General features: G+C 33.8%; 1 protein-coding gene across 2 annotated transcripts in view; it reads left to right on the top strand.

Moving 5' to 3' along the window:
- Nucleotides 1-19,121, top strand: part of LOC145249015 (sortilin-related receptor-like) — a 287,750-nt gene that overhangs the window by 155,437 nt on the left and 113,192 nt on the right. For both annotated transcript variants that reach the window (XM_080110875.1, XM_080110874.1), the window contains exons 5-7: nt 7,646-7,820; nt 11,962-12,063; nt 13,137-13,306. In XM_080110875.1, coding sequence (XP_079967001.1) covers nt 7,646-7,820; nt 11,962-12,063; nt 13,137-13,306 — 447 coding nt within the window. The remainder of the gene's footprint in view (nt 1-7,645; nt 7,821-11,961; nt 12,064-13,136; nt 13,307-19,121) is intronic.

Here is a 19,121-nt window from a genome sequence, read left to right as displayed (position 1 = left end):
AATTTTGAATATTCTAAGCTATACTAATAAAAAATAAAAAAACTAACATAAACAAAATAAACTTTACTAATAGCCTTCACCTTTTCAAGTGTTTATGATAATAATAATAATAATAATAATTAATAATTTATTAACCAATGAAAATTAAGCATCGATAAATATAAATAGTAAAACTTCAACCAGTTTAATTAATCCTTAAAGATGAATCCAGAAGGATTTGAAAGTATTTTGATTAATCAAAGTTATAGTTATTACATCAGCCAGTTCCCACCTGAAGTAAAAATTACAATGCAAAAAATGGAAAGGGTCCAATGTAAAATTAAGACTAAAAACGTCTTTTCAATTAAATAAATTATGCACATATATGGTTACTTTTAATGCATCTAAAATCAAACTTCTAATGTTACATCATCAACGCTCTGATCCCCATCTGGCATCAATTGAAATGAATGGATCTCGTCTTGGGGAGGCTCCATGTTTTGACAAGTTTCTGGGTTTGATCTTTACTCCTGATCTGAAATGGAATATGTACATCAAATCCGTCGCCAAGGCTGCTGGAAAAATGGTGGGATCCTTCTATCGATCGAGTAGATATTTACCTGCTGATGCAATTCTCTACCTATGTAAGAGCCAGGTGCATCCATCTGGGCATCTGGGTAGGAGCTTTATCCTGCCTAGAGCTCAAAATAGACTTCGTAGCCTAGTAGGGGATGCCCTTTTCTCTTCCCTTCCCTGCAACCTCTTTCCCCACAGAAGAGACGTTGCGAGCATGTCTTTATTGTTATTTTCATGGCAAGTGCTCGTCTGAGCTCTAATCTATCCCCTCCCACCGTCCTAACTTTCATGAAAAACACTCGTCTAGCTTAAAACACTCTCAATAATTTCCCCCACTTTTTATCTGTGTCTAAACCTAAACATAGATTCCATGAACAAAGCTTCTTTCTTAGAACTGACTATATGGTTATCTTCAAGTCCAATGTGAACAAGTTCTTTATGAGCTGTTCCCTTAAGAAATCCAATTTACCAAATTTACACTACTAATGATTACTATATTGTCCCATTGACTACTGTACACTCTTTAACTCTTATCCTCGAGTGGCCTCTGAGCCTTGATAAGTGGTGACTTCTTTGTAAAAATATATGTATATAATTTCTTTTGGCCTCTAACTGACTCCATGTGCGCATTCTCGGCTATCTTTTGACATATTCTTCTTTTCTCCAGTTTTTTTATTCATGTTTGTCGCCTACACCTGATTAGATGAAAAATCGAAAACGTTTGTGATGCATACGGAACATGTTTGTGGAGTTGAATGTAATAGTCAAAGAAGCAAGCGCCCGTGCGCGTGGCTGTATGACTTACCTTCAGGTGGGGTCTGAGAGAGAGATTAAAGATGGCGACTGTGGCTTTATAAGGTGTGGTCTTGTGAAATCGCACGAGATCACACCACCCACCATACACATATGCAAATGAAATGCAGTTAGTTTTTTTTTTTTTTTTTTTTTTTAATAAAAAGCCTGGTGGCAGAGGTGAGAGAGACAGACATGAGCTGGAAGTTAAGAGAAAATTAGGAGGAGGAGGAGGAAATACAGTCATGAATTCTATCTGAACTTTTGTTTTTAGTTCCCTCCCCTCAAATTCCAGCCCATTTAACAGCAATATTATTTTGATTTTAGCAATTATTTTGTAAAAATAAAATAAAAAAACATGTATAATTAAGTAAAGAATGATGTTATTTTTAACAATGTTTGCTTAAGTGAAAGAATTCTGCCTAAATATACACAATATATAACATTAAAAGCATTAGAAACAACCAATGTTATCTAGAAGTTTAAACTCATTTCAGCTTCACTACTTAAATTGTACAAAATTGATTTCTTTGCCTTTTTGCTAAAGTAGTAAAATCAATGTTGCTTTTGCCAAAAAGATAAAATATAGAGTACAGTTACACAAGCTCTGTTATTTTTAATGTTGGTTTAAATAAATATATATATATATATATATCTCATCAGTGCAGGAAGTGATAATTACTGCTGGTTGAAGGATACAAACCCCAAAATGAAGCCCTCTCTGACTCCATTAGTTAGGAACCAAACCCCCCAGACCACTATCAATTGCCACGGAATGAAGAGAAATTTTAACATTTTCAATAAAGATTAACATTAATTCAGACGATTTGTAGTGATCTAGTTACAGGAAGTCACAATCTCGCAACAAGGTCAGCCAACCGACTTTTTTTTTTATTTCCCAGACAATTCTTAACTTTAAGAACTTATTTCTTAAAGAGGTGACATAATTATAAATAATTATTTTTTATCTTTTACTCACAAAAAGATTTGCTGTTTAATACGGAATATTATGTCCTTTGTGACCACTATGCAACAACATATTACGTTTTCATTATTTTTTACATTTTATATGTTCAATTTTTGGGGTAGGGCTCAAAGATGCAATCAACATTAATGAGGTGATATAGAATATTTTTGTTATATCCTTACTTTAAATAAGAATACAACAAGAATCACGGGGTTATGGGTGAAAGACAAAGGGGTTTATTTACAAGGGAATACATGTGAAATAAAAGTTACTCAACATCTTTTCTCATTCTCTTCCTGTCTTTTTTTCTTCTCTTTCCATCATGTGAGAGGGTATAGTTCATTTCATCTATCAAGGGATGTTAGGTCATTCCATTACATCACCTTCCTCCAAAGCTAAATTCTTCCATAAAATTTTGCTTCTACCATTTTTTCCTTTTTAAACTTTGTCCAAAAAATTTGGTCCTTTTCCTTTTCCTTTCACTTCTCCTCACCATTTGTGTTTGCCGATTTTTTAGTTTTGGAGAGTGGCTGGATTTCTGAGTTACTGGTACTTCCTTGTTTGGAGGTTGTATATAGAAAGTGTCATATAGCAGTTTCATTGGTAACTCTTGGTTTCTGACTGTTTCTATGTATCGGGGTCTCAGTTGGTTAATGTTTTTTGTGGGAAAAAATCTGCCCTTTTATAATGTAAAACATTCTCCCAATTCTTCTTGAGATTATGCCTTCTTCCCAAAAACTCTTCCCTGCCCGATAATATTTGAAGAAAACTTTATCTCGTCATTGTAAGTCTTGTACCTTACATTATCCTTGATATTTTTTTTAACTTTTTCTCTTGGGATTAACCGGTTGAAAACCGAATGTACCTTCATGGCAAACATAATTTCAGCTGGGGATAATTTAGCATTTGTATTTGGTGCTATCCTATATATTGCTAAGAATTTTTTAATGCTTTTTTTCTTCCGTGTCGATGTTATTATTCTTTTTTAAAGCTTGTTTAAAAGTATCGACAAATCTTCCTGCTTGTCCGTTTGATCGAGGGTTAAAAGTTGGTCTTGTAATGTGTTCAATGGCCAGTGCCTCACAGCAGTGCTTGAATTCTTGATTTGTGAACATAGTGCCATTATCACTAAAAATTGTTTTTCGGAACTCCGAACCGACTAAATACCTCGTCCAGCGCTTTTATTGTGTTTGCCGCTGTAGGGTGTTTGTATTTAAAAATTTCTGGCCATTTTGACATGTTTTAGGCCAAGGTTGCGTCCATATGGGGGAAGATCTTGCTAGTTGGCAACCTCTACATAATTTCACCATTTTCCCAATATCCTGATCCATTCCAGGCCAGTATGTGAATACTCTCATTAGGGTCTTCATTCTGGAGATTCCAAGATGTCCCATGTGGAATTCTTTTAGGATTTTCTTTTGTAATACTTGTGGTATTACCACTCTGTCTGTGTACATCAGAGTTTCATCAAACATAGAAAATGGAAACACTTTTAATCCTTTTCTATTCTTTTCGTCTTGTCCCACTTGTTTTTTTTATCTTATTAATATAATTATCTGTTTTCGCTGCTTTCTTTATTTCCTCAAGTGTAACAGAAATTCCCTAACAGTATTTATTAATATATCTGTTAGTTCATTTTCTTCTTTTAGTGCTGCTATAACAGTTTCTTCAAATTCAGTTTTACTGGGGATCAATCTCGACAAACCATCTGATGTGCAAGTTTACTAGATGCTAGGTGTTTCATTTTGAAATCGTAATTGAGCAAACTAAGATGAAAGATCTTCCATGAATGAATCTATGAAACTTTCTCATGGCATACACAATTGCCGACCCCTCTTTTTTGATCTGACTGTACTTTCTTTCAGCGGGTAATAAAACCCTCGAGGCGTGAGAAATTTGTTTAGTAGATCCATCTTCCATTCTGTGTAGAAGCACCACTCCTAAACCGTATTCGCTCGCATCTGCCGCAGCAATTAGATCCTTTTTTGGATTGTAATGTGCTAACGCTAGATCCGATAACAAACATCTTTTAATTTTTTGGAATGCTTCCTCACATTCCTTTGTCCAAGGCCATGTTTTATTCTTCTTCAATAATTCGTTTAATGGTGCTCTTAGTTCATGCATATTTGGGATATAAGAATTATAGTAGTTTGCTAGACCCAAAAATAACTGTAACTTCACTACATTGTCTGGTCTAGACATGTCTCTAATTGCTTCTGTCCTATTTGGGTTAGGTCTTCTACCTTTCCAATCAATTATTTGTCCCAAATATTCAATCTTGTCCATACCAAAATTACATTTTTTGAGAGCCACTTTAAATCCGTAGTCTTCTATTTTCTCGAATACCCTCCGAATATGGTTTTTATGTTCTTCAACATTTTTGCTTCTTATCAAAATGTCGTCTAAATAAGCCATTGCAAAATCCAAGCCTGTTAGCATGGCATCCATAATTTGTTGGAATAAATTTAGTGCTACTTTTAACCCAAACGGCAATCGTTTTAGGGAAAATAATCCTTTATTGTCAGGTATTTAGAACAATCTTTGTGGACTTTGACCTGCAAATATGCTTCTGATAAGTCAATTTTTGTGAAAATTTTTCCTCTATTTAACTTAGAAAATATTTCCTCAGTGGATACTTATGATCCTTTAAGGAATCATTAAGTCCCGTTGAAAAATCTCCACATATCCTGATTTTTTATTTTTATTTTTCACAAAAACTGTGGGTGATGCCCATTCAGAGTAGTCCACTTTTTTTATTACTCCGATTTCTTCGAGTCTATTTAATTATTTCTCGATTGTTTCTAATGCCGAATACGGAACCTTCCTTTTGGGTTTAAACACAGGTTTAGTTTCATCTTTCAGTTCAAATTTCACTTTCGTTTTAGTGCAGCAACCCAGACCTTCAGAAAATACATTTTTAAAATCCTTCAAATCCCCAACAAATCTTCCTGGCAGTTTGGGACTTTCAGATCCTGTCACATTTACTCTTTTGCAAAATGACTTTATTGGTTTCTCTCATAAATTGAAAAGTATCATCAAATCTATACTGAATAGATTAGAATTTTTTCCAGGTATCACATACATTTTAGTTTTTAACGTCTTTTCATTCAGGGTCACATTAGTATAAAATTCACCTTTAAATTTTAATCCAGACATTACTCTAGCAATTTTCTTTGTGTTTTGCAGATTTGGAGAACCAATTTTCTTCCATGTTGTTTCATCAATTAAGGATATGTCACTTCCAGTATCCAAAAGACAATTTGGCCATTCAATCTAACTTCAATATATTTCCTTTTACCATACATGGACTCTTTTTTTAGAATCAATGGTCTTTATTTCATGCTTACAGTATTTCTCCTTTTTGCATACTGTTGACTTGTGTCCTTTACGCCCGCACTTATAGCATATTTTGCTTTTGAAGTAGCACTCTTTTGTGAAGTGATTCTTTTCTCCACACATCTTACAGTATTTCTTTGCATAGTGGTCACCTTGCTTTATCCTTTGTATTTTGTCAACATTTTTCTCTTCGATACTAGTATTATCCTGTTTTAAATTTAACAGTTTATGGCATTCCTCAGTAACTTTCTGTAAGTTTATTTCTATGTCTTGGTTCAAAATGGATAATATCCTAGAACGAATCTCTTTATCCTTCTAGGATGTTAACCCTTGCACAAATATCAAGCATTTAAACATGACCTCTTTTAGGTCTTTCAACTTAAATAACTCGCATTGGGCATTTACTCTCCCGGCATTGGCGATAAAGTCTTCATCATCTTGTTTCAAAATATTTAAACACCTATAACGAGTATAAAATAAGCTATCCCGTTCCCCGAAAATTTTCAATAAAATTTCTATAGTCTCTTTAAAAGAAATATCTTCGGGTTTCCTTGGGAGTATACAATTTGTATACTTGGTATTTTCATGGGAACCCAGTTTTTGCAACAGTAAAATAATTTTTTTCTTCATCCGACCAGGCCTGACATCGTTTGGAAAAAATATTTTCGTATCTACGATAATATGCTGGAAACGTTAAGCCACTCGTTGGTTCATAGAAAAATTCTGTCAGCGAATTTGCAATTCCTTCTGGAGTGAACCGACAATCCTTTTTTTCTTCTTGATTTATTAATATTGTTTTTAATATGTCACTTTGTTTTAACTGCTCTTTTTGTAAAAATTCCATCTGACTTTGCTGCACTGCCAATGCTAATTGTATCTTTTTTATAAACTCGACTAATTGTTCCATGTTGAAGAATTTTTTTTTTTTAAACACAGTAATAAAACAAAAGGTTAACAGCACCTGCACAAAGCATTAAATAAATTCACTGGATAGTTTTTTTAAAACCACAAAAAAAAATTCTTCTGTAGACAAGGTTTTTGCAACACACACGAAATTGACACTAAAACACATCCTACATGTGTTTTTTTTCCGCTGTATTGCTTTTTCTTATGAAACAAAAGAAATTTGAAATGGACACTTTCAAAAATTGTTCGTTCAATGCTTTGTGAAATGTCAATTTCTCTCTCTCTTTTTTTTTTATCAGTAGGATCGTAACAGACTAAATTATAAAAAATATAACTTACTTTTTGTGTGTCTTAGCTTTTTTTTTTTTTAAATCAGTATTTGAATTTATCCGTGCTGTATATTCTTCTCTTTGTTTTACAATATTTTTAGCTTAAAGTTCCGTTTTTTGTAAGTTCAAATCCTGTCGCCATTTGTTATATCTTTACTTTAAATAAGAATTAAGCAAGAAACACGGGGTTAAGGGTGAAAGACAAAGGGGTTTATTTACAAGGGAATAAAGGTGATATATTGTCTTATTCTCTTCCTGTCTTTTTTCTTCTCTCTGTCACGTGACAGTTCATTTCATCTATGAAGGGATGTTAGGTCATTCCATTACATCAATTTTTAAATGAAAAATCCCATTTTTTTACCATTTTGTGATAATTCTTGGTTACGACTCTGAATGTAAAAAGATTTTCGCCAAAATTATTTTACGAAACGACAAAGTAAAAAATAAGTGTAAAACTAAAAGTAATAAATGCTAAAACAAATCTGATTTTTTCTTTTTTTTTTCTTTTTTTTTCTTTTTTACTTTTTTTTTTTTACTTTTTTACTTTTTTCTTTTTTTTTTCTTTTTTTTTCTTTTTTACTTTTTTCTTTTTTTTTTTACTTTTTTCTTTTTTCTTTTTTTTTTACTTTTTTACTTTTTTTTCTTTTTTACTTATTTCTTTTTTTTTTTTTACTTATTTCTTTTACTTATTTCTTTTTTTTTTTTTTTTTTTTTACTTTTTTCTTTTACTTATTTCTTTTCTTTTTTTTTTCTTTTTAAGGGGACACGAAAAATATGACGATCCAAACAGCATTTATGTTGAACGAATTGAACCCAATGGACACAGTACTGTGGTTTTATCCACAGATTTCTTTGCCAAAAACCAACGGGCAATTATTTCTGGAGTGGAAGATTTTGAAATCAAAGAAAATTACATGTTTGCTACAAAACAAATCGTAAGTGAAAGGCGAGCTAGCGACTCAAATACTAAAGTCAAGTTCAGTTTTAATAAATAATTATTTCTTACTGACCCAAAGTTCATTGGAAAGAATATCTCTTGCTAATACTGTTAGAGTGCAAATGAAAAAATCATACAGTAACCCCCTCTTCATATACACACAAAATGCCACCCACCCATGGAATCGCCAATTCACAATCGTTTCTGCAGTTTAACCATATGTGGTGCAAGTAAACTTCACTCTCTGCCTGACTTGTCCACTGAGTTACAGGCATAAATGTCCAACAGTCTTGGTGTTATCGTCATGCTTCAAATATACACCCCTGTGTTGCACACATGCTAGGATACGCCATGCAAAATTGTCAATAATTCTGATGCACTCCTCTCTTGGCCAATCCTTTTGAACCCACTGTTCATCCTTCACAAACATCTCTTCATCTGTCCAAAACATCTTAATGACCACTCGGTAGTACTCTGTATTGATCAAGACTGACCATTCATTTGCATCTTCATGTTTCAATAATATGCTCCATATGTGTGTGAAGTCTATTCAGCATCATACCTCTTATTGATGAGATGATCATCAAAGTGTCCTCGCAGATATTTCAGCAATTCATTTGAAGTTTAAGGAGCTGTCCCATTCTGTTGAAACCATTGATTAGGGGGTGTTGGAGGAGCCAACCCTCACACTCTCATATCCTAATACTGGCACTCATCTTAATGATCACTAGTTAGCTCTCAGTACTGATAATGACTAAGCATTCACATCCTCAAATCAATAAAAACCAATGATCTCAGGTTTTCATATGCAATCCATGCTGTGCATTTGGAGTGCAATAGCATATATGGACAATCTTCTGGTGGAATTGCAACTCTTTATCCTTCAAATGACTTGTTGGAATGGTTCTGGGGAGACTTTGGTAACAGTCTCATCAGTAGTAAGTATGATCCTTAATGAACTTCACTCAGTTGAAACATATGATTGAATATTGATATAACCAAGACTATTGAGCATTTATTACGAAAACTTGGTGGTCAAGTCAAGCATAGACCTCATTTTATATAGTATGCTCAGCCTAGCTCCCATACTTTACAAGCTCTACAATAAATGCCTTGTTGAATCTTGCTTCCCTAATAGCTGGAAGATGGCCTCTGTGGTACAAGTGTACAAGAATTCTGGTGAAAAGACTGACCCTCTCCATTATAGCCTTATCAGTCTCTTCCCTCCTCTTCGCTAAGATCTTTGAGACCTTAATTAATCAAGCATTAGTCCGCCACCTTGCAAAAGCAAATCTTCCCATTGACAAAATGTATGGACTTAGGCAATGTCATTCTACTGCAGATATTTTAATAGTGAACGCATTTACCATGTACTGGATAAGGTGGGCGAAGCCAGGGCTGTAACCTTTGATATATCTAAGGCTTTGACCAAGTCTGGCATGAAGGGCTGGTTATGAAAATTAAATCATACAGTAAAAATGGATGTATACTAAATATAATTAGATAAAAGAACCATCCAGGTTGTCATTGTTGGACGTTCATCCAAGCAGCATAACATTAATGTGGCAGTGCCTCAGGGGTCGATCGTTGGACCACTATTATTCCTGATATTCAAAAAAACGACCTCCCTGATAATATTGTATCTGAAATGGGTATATTTGATGATAATACAATATTCTATAACATGCATGAAGAACGGATGTACATAAATCTAAGACAATGGCAGAATCATTAAAAAATGACCTCCAGACTGTAGTGGAATGGGTCCACAAATGGATGGTAACATTTAATGCTAATAAGACTAAGTTGCTCTCCTTTAACAATTACAAGACACCGCTCCAACCCCCTATATCCATGGGCCCTGTCGGTGAGGCATTAGAATATGCCGACTGCCCCCCTGCAGAGGGTAAAAGTCCCTCAATGGGGGTCCTGGATATGACCTTAAACTATATCCACTGGTGAGGCCCCAGCTTGTGGGCTTTGGGGAGTGTGGAGCCACCCTTTAATTACCATTGCTCCCAGGTTCACTCTGACCCGGAGTGGTAGTACCTGTTAGGGTCCCAACTATGGGTTAAATAGAAACCGACGTGAAAACAACAAATATATTCTATTAAAAAATCTTTGGATTCGGCATTAAATAACCCGAAAAGGGTTGATATGCCGTAAAACAAAAACAAGCAACCAACCTATATCCATGTCAGATAACACCCTACCTGAGAATTCTTGCTTCAAACTCCTCGGCCTAACATTTGCAGGCAATATGAACTGAAACAAATACATTGAGGACGTTGCGAAAGCTGCTTCAAAGAAGGTAGGTTCCCTCTATCGAGCTAGAAGACTACTCACACCTGAGAGTATCCTACAAGGCCACCGCCCATGCATGGAGTATTGTTGCCATATCTGGGCTGGTGCATCTATGACTAGCCTTTCCCTTTTGGATAAAGTCCAAAAAAGAGTTCTACTTTGTCAACTCGGCTCCAACCCCTGGCCCATCACCACAATGTTGTATCTCTGTGCTTGTTTTACATGTTTTTTAATGGAATGTGTGCTGATGAACTCGTTGCACTTGTGCCCCTCAATGTACATATCCCCGACAAACCCGTTTAGCAGTAAAATCTCACCCCTTTACTGCTGAAGTCCCTAAATGCCAGAAAGTTTTCTATTCTAATAGTTTCTTTCCTTGAACAGCTAGACTTTGGAATTCCCTTCCTGCTACCCACATCCCTGGCTGTACTGTTATGGAGAAGTTCAAGTATGTCGTAAACCAATGTCTTGTTAATCTTTCCTAAGCATGGTCCCAAATAGTAAGATAGTAGCCCCTTGCGTCCAAGTGGCGATATCCCTTGTTAGGGGTGAACATAAGTAAAAAAAATGTACTTTTGTGATAAACAACTTTTTTATTAGAAGCTTCATAATAAATTGGTTTCCTCAGTCATATTTTAATGACCATTAAGTAGTGCTCGATATTTATCTTGACTGATTGTTCATTCATTGTATCGAGATGTGTTAATATTATCGCTATTCAATGATTAAGACTGTTGGGCATTCATGTTTGAAACTTGATGGACAAGTCAAGTGTAGACTGAAGTTTTTTTGGTTGTTTTTACCAAATTAGACAGAATTGGAAATTGTATTAACAATTCTATAGTCGGCATTTGAAGAAGGAATATTCTTTATATATTCTGTGACATGTTACCGAGTTAATGTTGATAATTACAATTATGGCTAGGTGGGGGTGACGGCTTGCCAGGTTGTAAAATATGCTTAAATATATTTTAATCCATGCCGATTTTGTATTTATTATCTTAGACCCAATTTGCTATTGAATATTATATTATACCTAATATATAGTACTGATTCCAAAAGTTAAAATAAAAAAGACTTTGGTACTTCAGCTAGAATCGAAACCAAAACATTTAGTGCTCCAACTATGTCTTCTATCGCTATGGGTCCTGGATATTACCTTAAATTATATCCGTTGGTGAGGCCCCAGCTTGCGGGCTTTGGGGAGTGTGGAGCCACCTTTTAATTGCCATTGCTCCCAGGTCCATTAACTCAGAGTGGTAGTGCCTGTTAGTGTCCCAACTATGGGTTAAATAGAAACCGACTTGAAAAAACAAATATTCTATTAAAAAATTGTTCTTCAAAATAACTGGATTTGGCATTAAATAACCTGAAAAGGGTTGATATGCAGTAAAACAAAAACAACTAACCAACCTATCGTTATGACTATCAAGAAATAGGTAAGAAAGGTTTAATATAAACTGACTTGAAGAAATGAATTGGATTTGGGCACGGAAAAGAGTAAAAAATATGTTGACAAGTTGAAATGAACATTTTGCATTTCAACTTGTCTACATATTTCTGGATGTGTTATTCATCCATCCAAACAAAGATTTTAGTAGTTATAAATCATCCTTGCTGTATAATTACTATTTCCTGTTAATTTCAGTGTTATGTAACCAGAAGTTTAAGAGTTTATTGGTTAAATATTTTCACACACACACACACACAGATATATATATATATATATATATATATATATATATATATATATATATATACATATATACATTTACTGTTTTATTTATATAGATTTTTTTTATTATTAAATTTATTTTAATTTTGTTATTTTTCAGAATTATTTTGGTACGTCGCAATCATTCCACTTGCTCCTATGGGTGTCTCGTAATCGTGGGGAATTCCAATTAGCTCAATTCTGGCCACAAATGAATAATTTGGTAAGTTTCTTACAATCTAAAAGTTTTCATCTTCTTGTATTTGATTGGCAACATTTTAAATGAAACCTAAATTAGCTCCAAAATGATCCTGTGGTGTAACAGCTAAAGTACTTTGTAAAATTCACTTGTGACACTTTGCTGGAGGTTGAAGGTTCAATTCTCAGTGTGGATGATGCTAACAATGCAAGTGCGAATTAAGGCTCCTACTTGGTCATGGCTGCTGCAACATAAGCGTGCTACTCCATGAATTAAGTAGTTCCATTTGAAATTCCGTGCAGATTTCAGAGTTCAACAAAAATATTTCAGTGTTCAATAAAACACACCTGAAGGTCAAAGGTCACAGGTGATTTTGAGGGTGCTGGCAATGGTTCTGTTGTCATAACTTGGATTGGTAGAGAGCATGAGTTGTACACTGGCGCATCTCTGATCTCGCTTGTTGAACATTGTGTCACTTTCGGACATGGTAGAAGACTCCTATATCTCTTGGGATTTATACACAACTGGCCAACTAATAGATGGTCTGCAACAAAAAAAAAAGAAACCGGTTTTCATCAAACGGAAATGGAATCATGTCATCTTTTCTATTGCAACAATTTTATCGTTCCACCCTTTACAATGACATACATAGTTTCTTTCGATCAAATCCAGCATAGTTGATAGTTTCATGGAAAAAAAATCATTTTGTATGGACATGCAACCAATATCTGGTATGGAAAAGATAGTGAGAATGCTAGTTTGCCTTGCCATATCATAGGTGTTTGTGTGGGATCAACTGTGACGGGTTGTTTTATAGGTATATCGAATATTGGCAAGTGTATTTCTTTCTCTAAATAAAATATTACATTTTCGGCCACTGCGTTTTCATAATTAATTTTGTCTATAATCAGTGCATCCTGTTTTTTTGTTTTTTTTTGTTTTTTAGTTATTGGCTTCCTGTTGTTGGGAGTTGTAATGTCGTTATCTGTTCTGCTCCTCCCACAACACCTTAAATGATGATAACATCTCAGAAATATTGTCAGAAACAAAATTTATTTTGCTAATTTATTTATTTTTTTTTTTAAACTCTGTTTCAGGATTATTACATTGCTGACGCATCTGAAGATCAAGTGTTTGTGTGTGTGAATCATCACAACTCCTTAAGTAATCTGTTCGTCTCGGATGTGAAGGGGGTTAAATTCACATTGTCTCTTGAACGAATTATCTACTACAAACCAAAAGGACCAAACAAAGATACTTGGCTCAGGTGATAATCTTTCATTTAAATTTTTCTTTTTTTTTTTTTTTTAACTTTATTCACTCCAAACAGATATAAATAAAAGCTGAAGAGAGTCCGACATAGGCAACCACATATTGGTTACCTTTATTTTGGATTTGAAACCAATGGTACCAATGTTTTTCTGATCTTCTGTAACACGTCTAAGTAAATATTATGCTCTTATTCTTGAAATTTTCTTAATCGAGCACTCTGCTGGGGTTCTCTCCCACTAACCTTATATATATATATATATATATATATATAATAGTGTTGGGGTAATTTATCAGAATCAGAAAACTTAACATTTTGGGGTATCTTGATGGATATTGGAATCGGAAAAACATTAGTGAATATTTTCGAATGCCAAAAATGATTCCTTTTAATTGTTTATTTTTTGGTTTTATTTTGTTTGAAACTTAATTTTCCATTGCTGGTGCTAAAGATAAAATAAATATTTATTGATTTTAAAATGCCAGTAAAATTAAAATGTGTAGATTACTTCAAAAGTGTGTTTTATATTTGCAAAAAATATATGCATATGTAAAAGCCAATGCATAAATACATGCATGGGTTTTCATGGTAGTCTAAAAAAAAAAAAATACTAAAAATAAATCAATTCGACAAGTACATGTTACAATATTTTTAAAAAATAAGAATTGGTAATTGTATCAGAATCGGAAATTTAAAACAGAATCGATAATTGTATCAGAATTGAGGAAAAAAATATTGGAATCATCCCATCGCTAATATATATATATATATATATATGATGGCAGCAAACTCGTTCTCGAGTATTGCCATTACTTAATACATCTCTGGCTCAAATGAAGCAGACATGAGCGCCACTAGCAGCATGTGCCAGACTGTCACTTCTATGAAACTTCTACAGTCCTGCACATCTGCTGATGACCGGATCCAGGCTGTGGTGCCAGACCAGACCTTGGATGTTCCAGAGCCTTTGTTTACATTGACACCCATATCCGCATCATTGAGTGTCCGTTTGCCGTTTTAGGCTACAGCCAGCCTTTCTGTTATCGAGATACACACTAATGGTAAAATGTGTATTCCATTACATATCAAGTAATGTCTGTGCTTGAAGCTTTTTTTAGTGAGGAAAGTCTTTGCACCGAGACAATCCCACTTTCTGAACAACTGCCACATTGAACCCAAAAGAAGAGCAAGTCAACATCATTGAATGCAGCAGTCGCCGCAGGTTTTTTATCAAGGTTTTCCTTCTCATAGAGAGGTTGCTTTCACCATGGCTTACGGAGCCCTCTCCACCCATCATGCCATTTGATCCATGACTGGGACTTAGGTTGCTGGACACCAGAGCATATTCCACATGCCGGTGAGTCATGTATGCCACAGTTTACAGGGCCTAAGCTCCTCTGGAGGTTTCTGTCAGGGTTACCTCACCCTTAGCCTTTGGTTAAAAAAAAACCTTGGTCCACAAAGCAGTGTAGGTCCAGTTATACGGCGCAGGACACTCACCGTTCATCAGAGCCCCGTCTGAGTGGCCGTGGTCACGACGTGCACGTGGGGTTGATTTGTCTGGGAGAAGCACAGTATGACACTAATACATCTGTGTGCTTTTAACACACGTCCACGCCAGACCTTGACCACCGCTCATATATATATATATATATATATATATATATATGAGTAAACAGTTAATAAAATATGTTAAACATATTTAATCTGAAAAGGAAACACTAGATAAATAGATAGTCCTTAATCCGCAGAGTTTCGAAGAAATACTTTCCTTCTCATCAGAGGGTAGGAATTAGCAAAATGCGGAATCGGATTTTGCATGCAGAAGTATTTCATGAAACAACAAGTAAGTCAAAGATCTTACTTGAAAACAAAAAAGTGAAGCAGAGGGAATATAGTGAAGAAAAAGGTGATTACACATGAATGGATAGTCTGGTGGAAAATAAAAAATCCAGTGATGGTAAAATCCAAATGTAAAACTTCAAGAAAGTTAAAAGAATTTCCATTTGTACAAGTAAAATCCAAGGAAATCCCATAATTGGAAGAAGATGGTCCACAATAATCCAAAGGCAGAAATCCATGGAATAATTCACAAAAATGTGTACAAGGAAAAAGAAAAGATTCCAATAATATTAATAAAAGAAAAATAAGATATGCTTTTCACTCTACTTCCGAGACATAAATATAAATAAGAAAGATCAGGGAAGAGAAAGAGGAGAGAGAAAAAAAGGAGAGAAAAAAAAATGATGATAATGTTAAATATAAAATAAAGGGAAACAAAAGTCAAAATGACCCAGATAGGAAATGTTAAAGGCGTGAAAAAATAAATATATAGGGCAAAATAATATAGGTCAACTGAAATGTACAGGTCATCACTTAAAAAAATGTCAGGAAGAGTTGTTAGATGACACTAAATGGAAAATAAATAAATTAATTAATAAATAAATAGAAAATAAATAATAAATAAAGAATAAACAAATAAAAAAAATAATAAAAAATAAAATATAAAATAAAATAAAAATTAAAAAAATAAGAATTATTTAAGGGGAGAGGATGGCCGGTATCTGCAAATTCAGGAAAAAGCAAGAAAAAAAGTAAGTAAATGCATATAGTAAAATATAAGTAAATATACATACAAGATATGAAAGTGTGGGTAGATTGATATATTAGATAGATAGGAAAGTTTAAAGAATAAAGCAGAATATGCAGATAAATAACCGGCCATGCAAAGAACGGATAAAGAATTAAAATAAAAGATTATTAAATTATAAAGTATTAAGAAGTATGTAGAAAAACGATAAAGTTAAAGAAAAAAAATTTTTATATCTATATAAAGGGTCAAAGTAATAACTATGTAATTTCAAAATTGCTATAATTAAATTTGGACTTATATTTACAGAAAGAGATCAGTTCATTTTTAGAATTTATTATATTGTTACTTTGAGGGGAAGTAATTATAGTTATAGCTTCGGTTGTGCAGAGGCGACATGACTTAGAGCCTGGAGTATAAGATTTATTTTATGATAGTCCATTTGATTGAGAAGGGGATATTGTTAGAGTTAAGTTTTTTAATTAAAGTGGTTAGAGAAGTTCCTTGGTTATTATTAGAATTATGGTTGTTAAAAGAAGAAATGTGGTTTGATATTCTTTTCTTAATTAATGTTGAAGTAGCGCCGATATATGTATGTACTTTATTAAAAGCTCGAGGTCTGGTATTAATATTAATTTGCTGATTTGTATTAGTTAAATAGTTTGAATTTTGTTCATAGTGTTCAACAAAGGGTAGGACAATGTTTGTATGAGGACTAAACTTATTACCCTGATGAGGCTATTTTTAGCGAAATATTGGACTTGACAACAACAAAAAGTAAATAAAAAATGATTTTATCATTTTCCTGACATTTGAAGTTTTTTCATTTATCTTTAAACTAGCGGGGGGTACGCAGCGTTTCCCGGGTGTGTTCGGGCGGGGGTGGGGGGTGTTAATGAAAATCTAAGAATAAGTGAAGTAAAAAAACAGAAAAACGAACGTGAAAAATACCCCCCCCCAAAAAAAAAATGTGAAAAGTGGCTTAAATAACCCTGCTTCGATATTAAAATTAAAAAAAAAAAAAAAAAAAAAAGAAATCTCACACCACGATTCGAACCCAAAACATTTAGATAATGAGGCCGCACTCTAAGCAACTCAGCTAAGACGACGTTGACGAAATTGTGTTGCTTTTTCAAATATTTAAAGTAAATCAGGTTACGACGTCGTATGACGCATGCGTAGAAGCTAACTCGTCATGAGAGGACGGTTTTTGCTAACCCCACCCTCTGTAGAAAACTACTGATTTCAGGGTGAAAGAATTAACGTTTTTGGCCAATTTTTTTATGTATATTGGGTGAAGGTTGGAAGTTTAAAATGATACGAACCTGGCGAAAATCCGTGACCCGTGTGTGTGTGGGGAGGAGGGTTACCAGGCATTGCCCGAGTGTTTCGAGGTGTGTGTGGTTGTTAATGAAAACTTAAGAATAAGCGAAGTAAAAAAAGAAAACAGAAAAACGAACGTTAAAACTTATCTGGAAAATAAAGCGAGGTGGGGTAATCAAAACAATAAAAAAACTAACGTAAGGCAAACGAATGATGTTAAATGTAAAAATCTGAAAAACAAAAAAGAAAACAGAAAAACGAACGTTAAAACTAAAAACAAAAAAAAAATGTGAAAAATTGCTTAAATAAGCCTGTTTCGATATTAAAATTTAAAAAATTAGTGGGTACCCGGGTGTTTTTGTGTGTGTGTGTGTGTGGTCGGTCGGGTGGGGGTGTTGATGAAAACCTAAGAATAAGCGAAGTAAAAAAAAAAAAAACACAGAAAAACAAATGTTACGTGAAAAATGGCTTAAATAACCCTGCTTCAATATTTAAATTTAAAAAATCGAAAAAAAAAAAAAACATCTCACACCACGATTCGAACCGAAAACATTTAGATAATGACCCAATGCTCTAACCAATTGAGTTAACACGACATGCATGAAATTTACTCAGTTCTTCAACTATTTAAACTAAATCATGTCATGACGTCATCTGACGCATGCGTAGAACTGATCTCGTCATGAGAGGACGGTTTTTTTTTTTTTCAAAGAAATGAAATATTAACAAAATGAATGTCAGTAATAGTGATAACATTCAATGCCTTTAAAAGCAACATAGGACACATTAATATATTTAATAACGTGTGATTTTGCTGGATGGGGGGGGGTCACCTCTGTAAATAACTTAAAATCTTTACTGATCATCATCATATCATATGAATCATAAAGATTCTATTGTTGGCATTGGTTTCCCCGATATTTTTCTAGTCAGAATTATTTCTAGCAAGTACTTATGGGAGGGACTACGTGTAAGGTTGCCAACATCCTAAGTGAGTGATTTTAGTGGAACAAACTGGATTCAAACTTTGAACACACCGTACTATCACCTCCCATCTTTACTGGTAGTCATCCCTCGCAATGAATTTAGACGGATTTGAAAGTACTCAAATTAAGTGACTATGACACCTACATCAACCAGTTTTTACCAGAAACAAGAAAATTAATAAGAAAACTGGAAAAGGTTAGAATCAAAATATGTAGACAGGAATTTGTGTTTTATTTAATGAAATCTGCTTAAAATGAAAGAATGATGTCCCCTGCACCCACCCATACATACACACACACACACAAAATATATATATATATATATATATATATATACCTTTTTACTATTAGGTCCCATTTGACTGGGAACAGACTTCTTTTTGGGCTACTGCTTTGCCCGGAAAAAAACAATTTTCATTATTTCAGCTGTTTTAAAGCCTTTCCAATCGGATTACATACGCATCGTCATACTGGACTTATTTTGGACTCCATTCTCTCTAAAGAACTATTTCGCATTTCGGATCAACTTGAGAGGATTTTCATGCAACTGAAATATTATGCGTGGTTTGTTTTTATATATACTTTTTCTTTTTTTTTTACATATCCAACATTTTTTCACTTTTTTTTATTTGGCAATTTATAACTACAATAAATTGCAGTTTCACTTAATGCCTTATCTCGCAAATTCTAGCATTGCTACAAATATAATTTGCTGATTTCTTTATGTCCTCTAACGAGAAGAATAACAAGAATAGTATTTTTTGAAAACTCCGCGGAATAAGGACTTTGTAAATTGTTTTTTGAAGTATTCAGTCGAACAATAAATTTTGATTGTAAAGTTCAACTTAGTTTTAATTTCCTTTCTCTTATATATTAAATGCAGCTTTTTTTTTTTTTTTTTTTTTTTTAACTC

The sequence above is a fragment of the Euprymna scolopes genome, chromosome 27 (assembly GCF_053919585.1).
Source record: "Euprymna scolopes isolate OS-2025 chromosome 27, ASM5391958v1, whole genome shotgun sequence".
NCBI classification, from domain to species: Eukaryota; Metazoa; Mollusca; class Cephalopoda; order Sepiida; family Sepiolidae; genus Euprymna; species Euprymna scolopes.
This window is presented reverse-complemented; position numbering and strand designations above follow the sequence as displayed.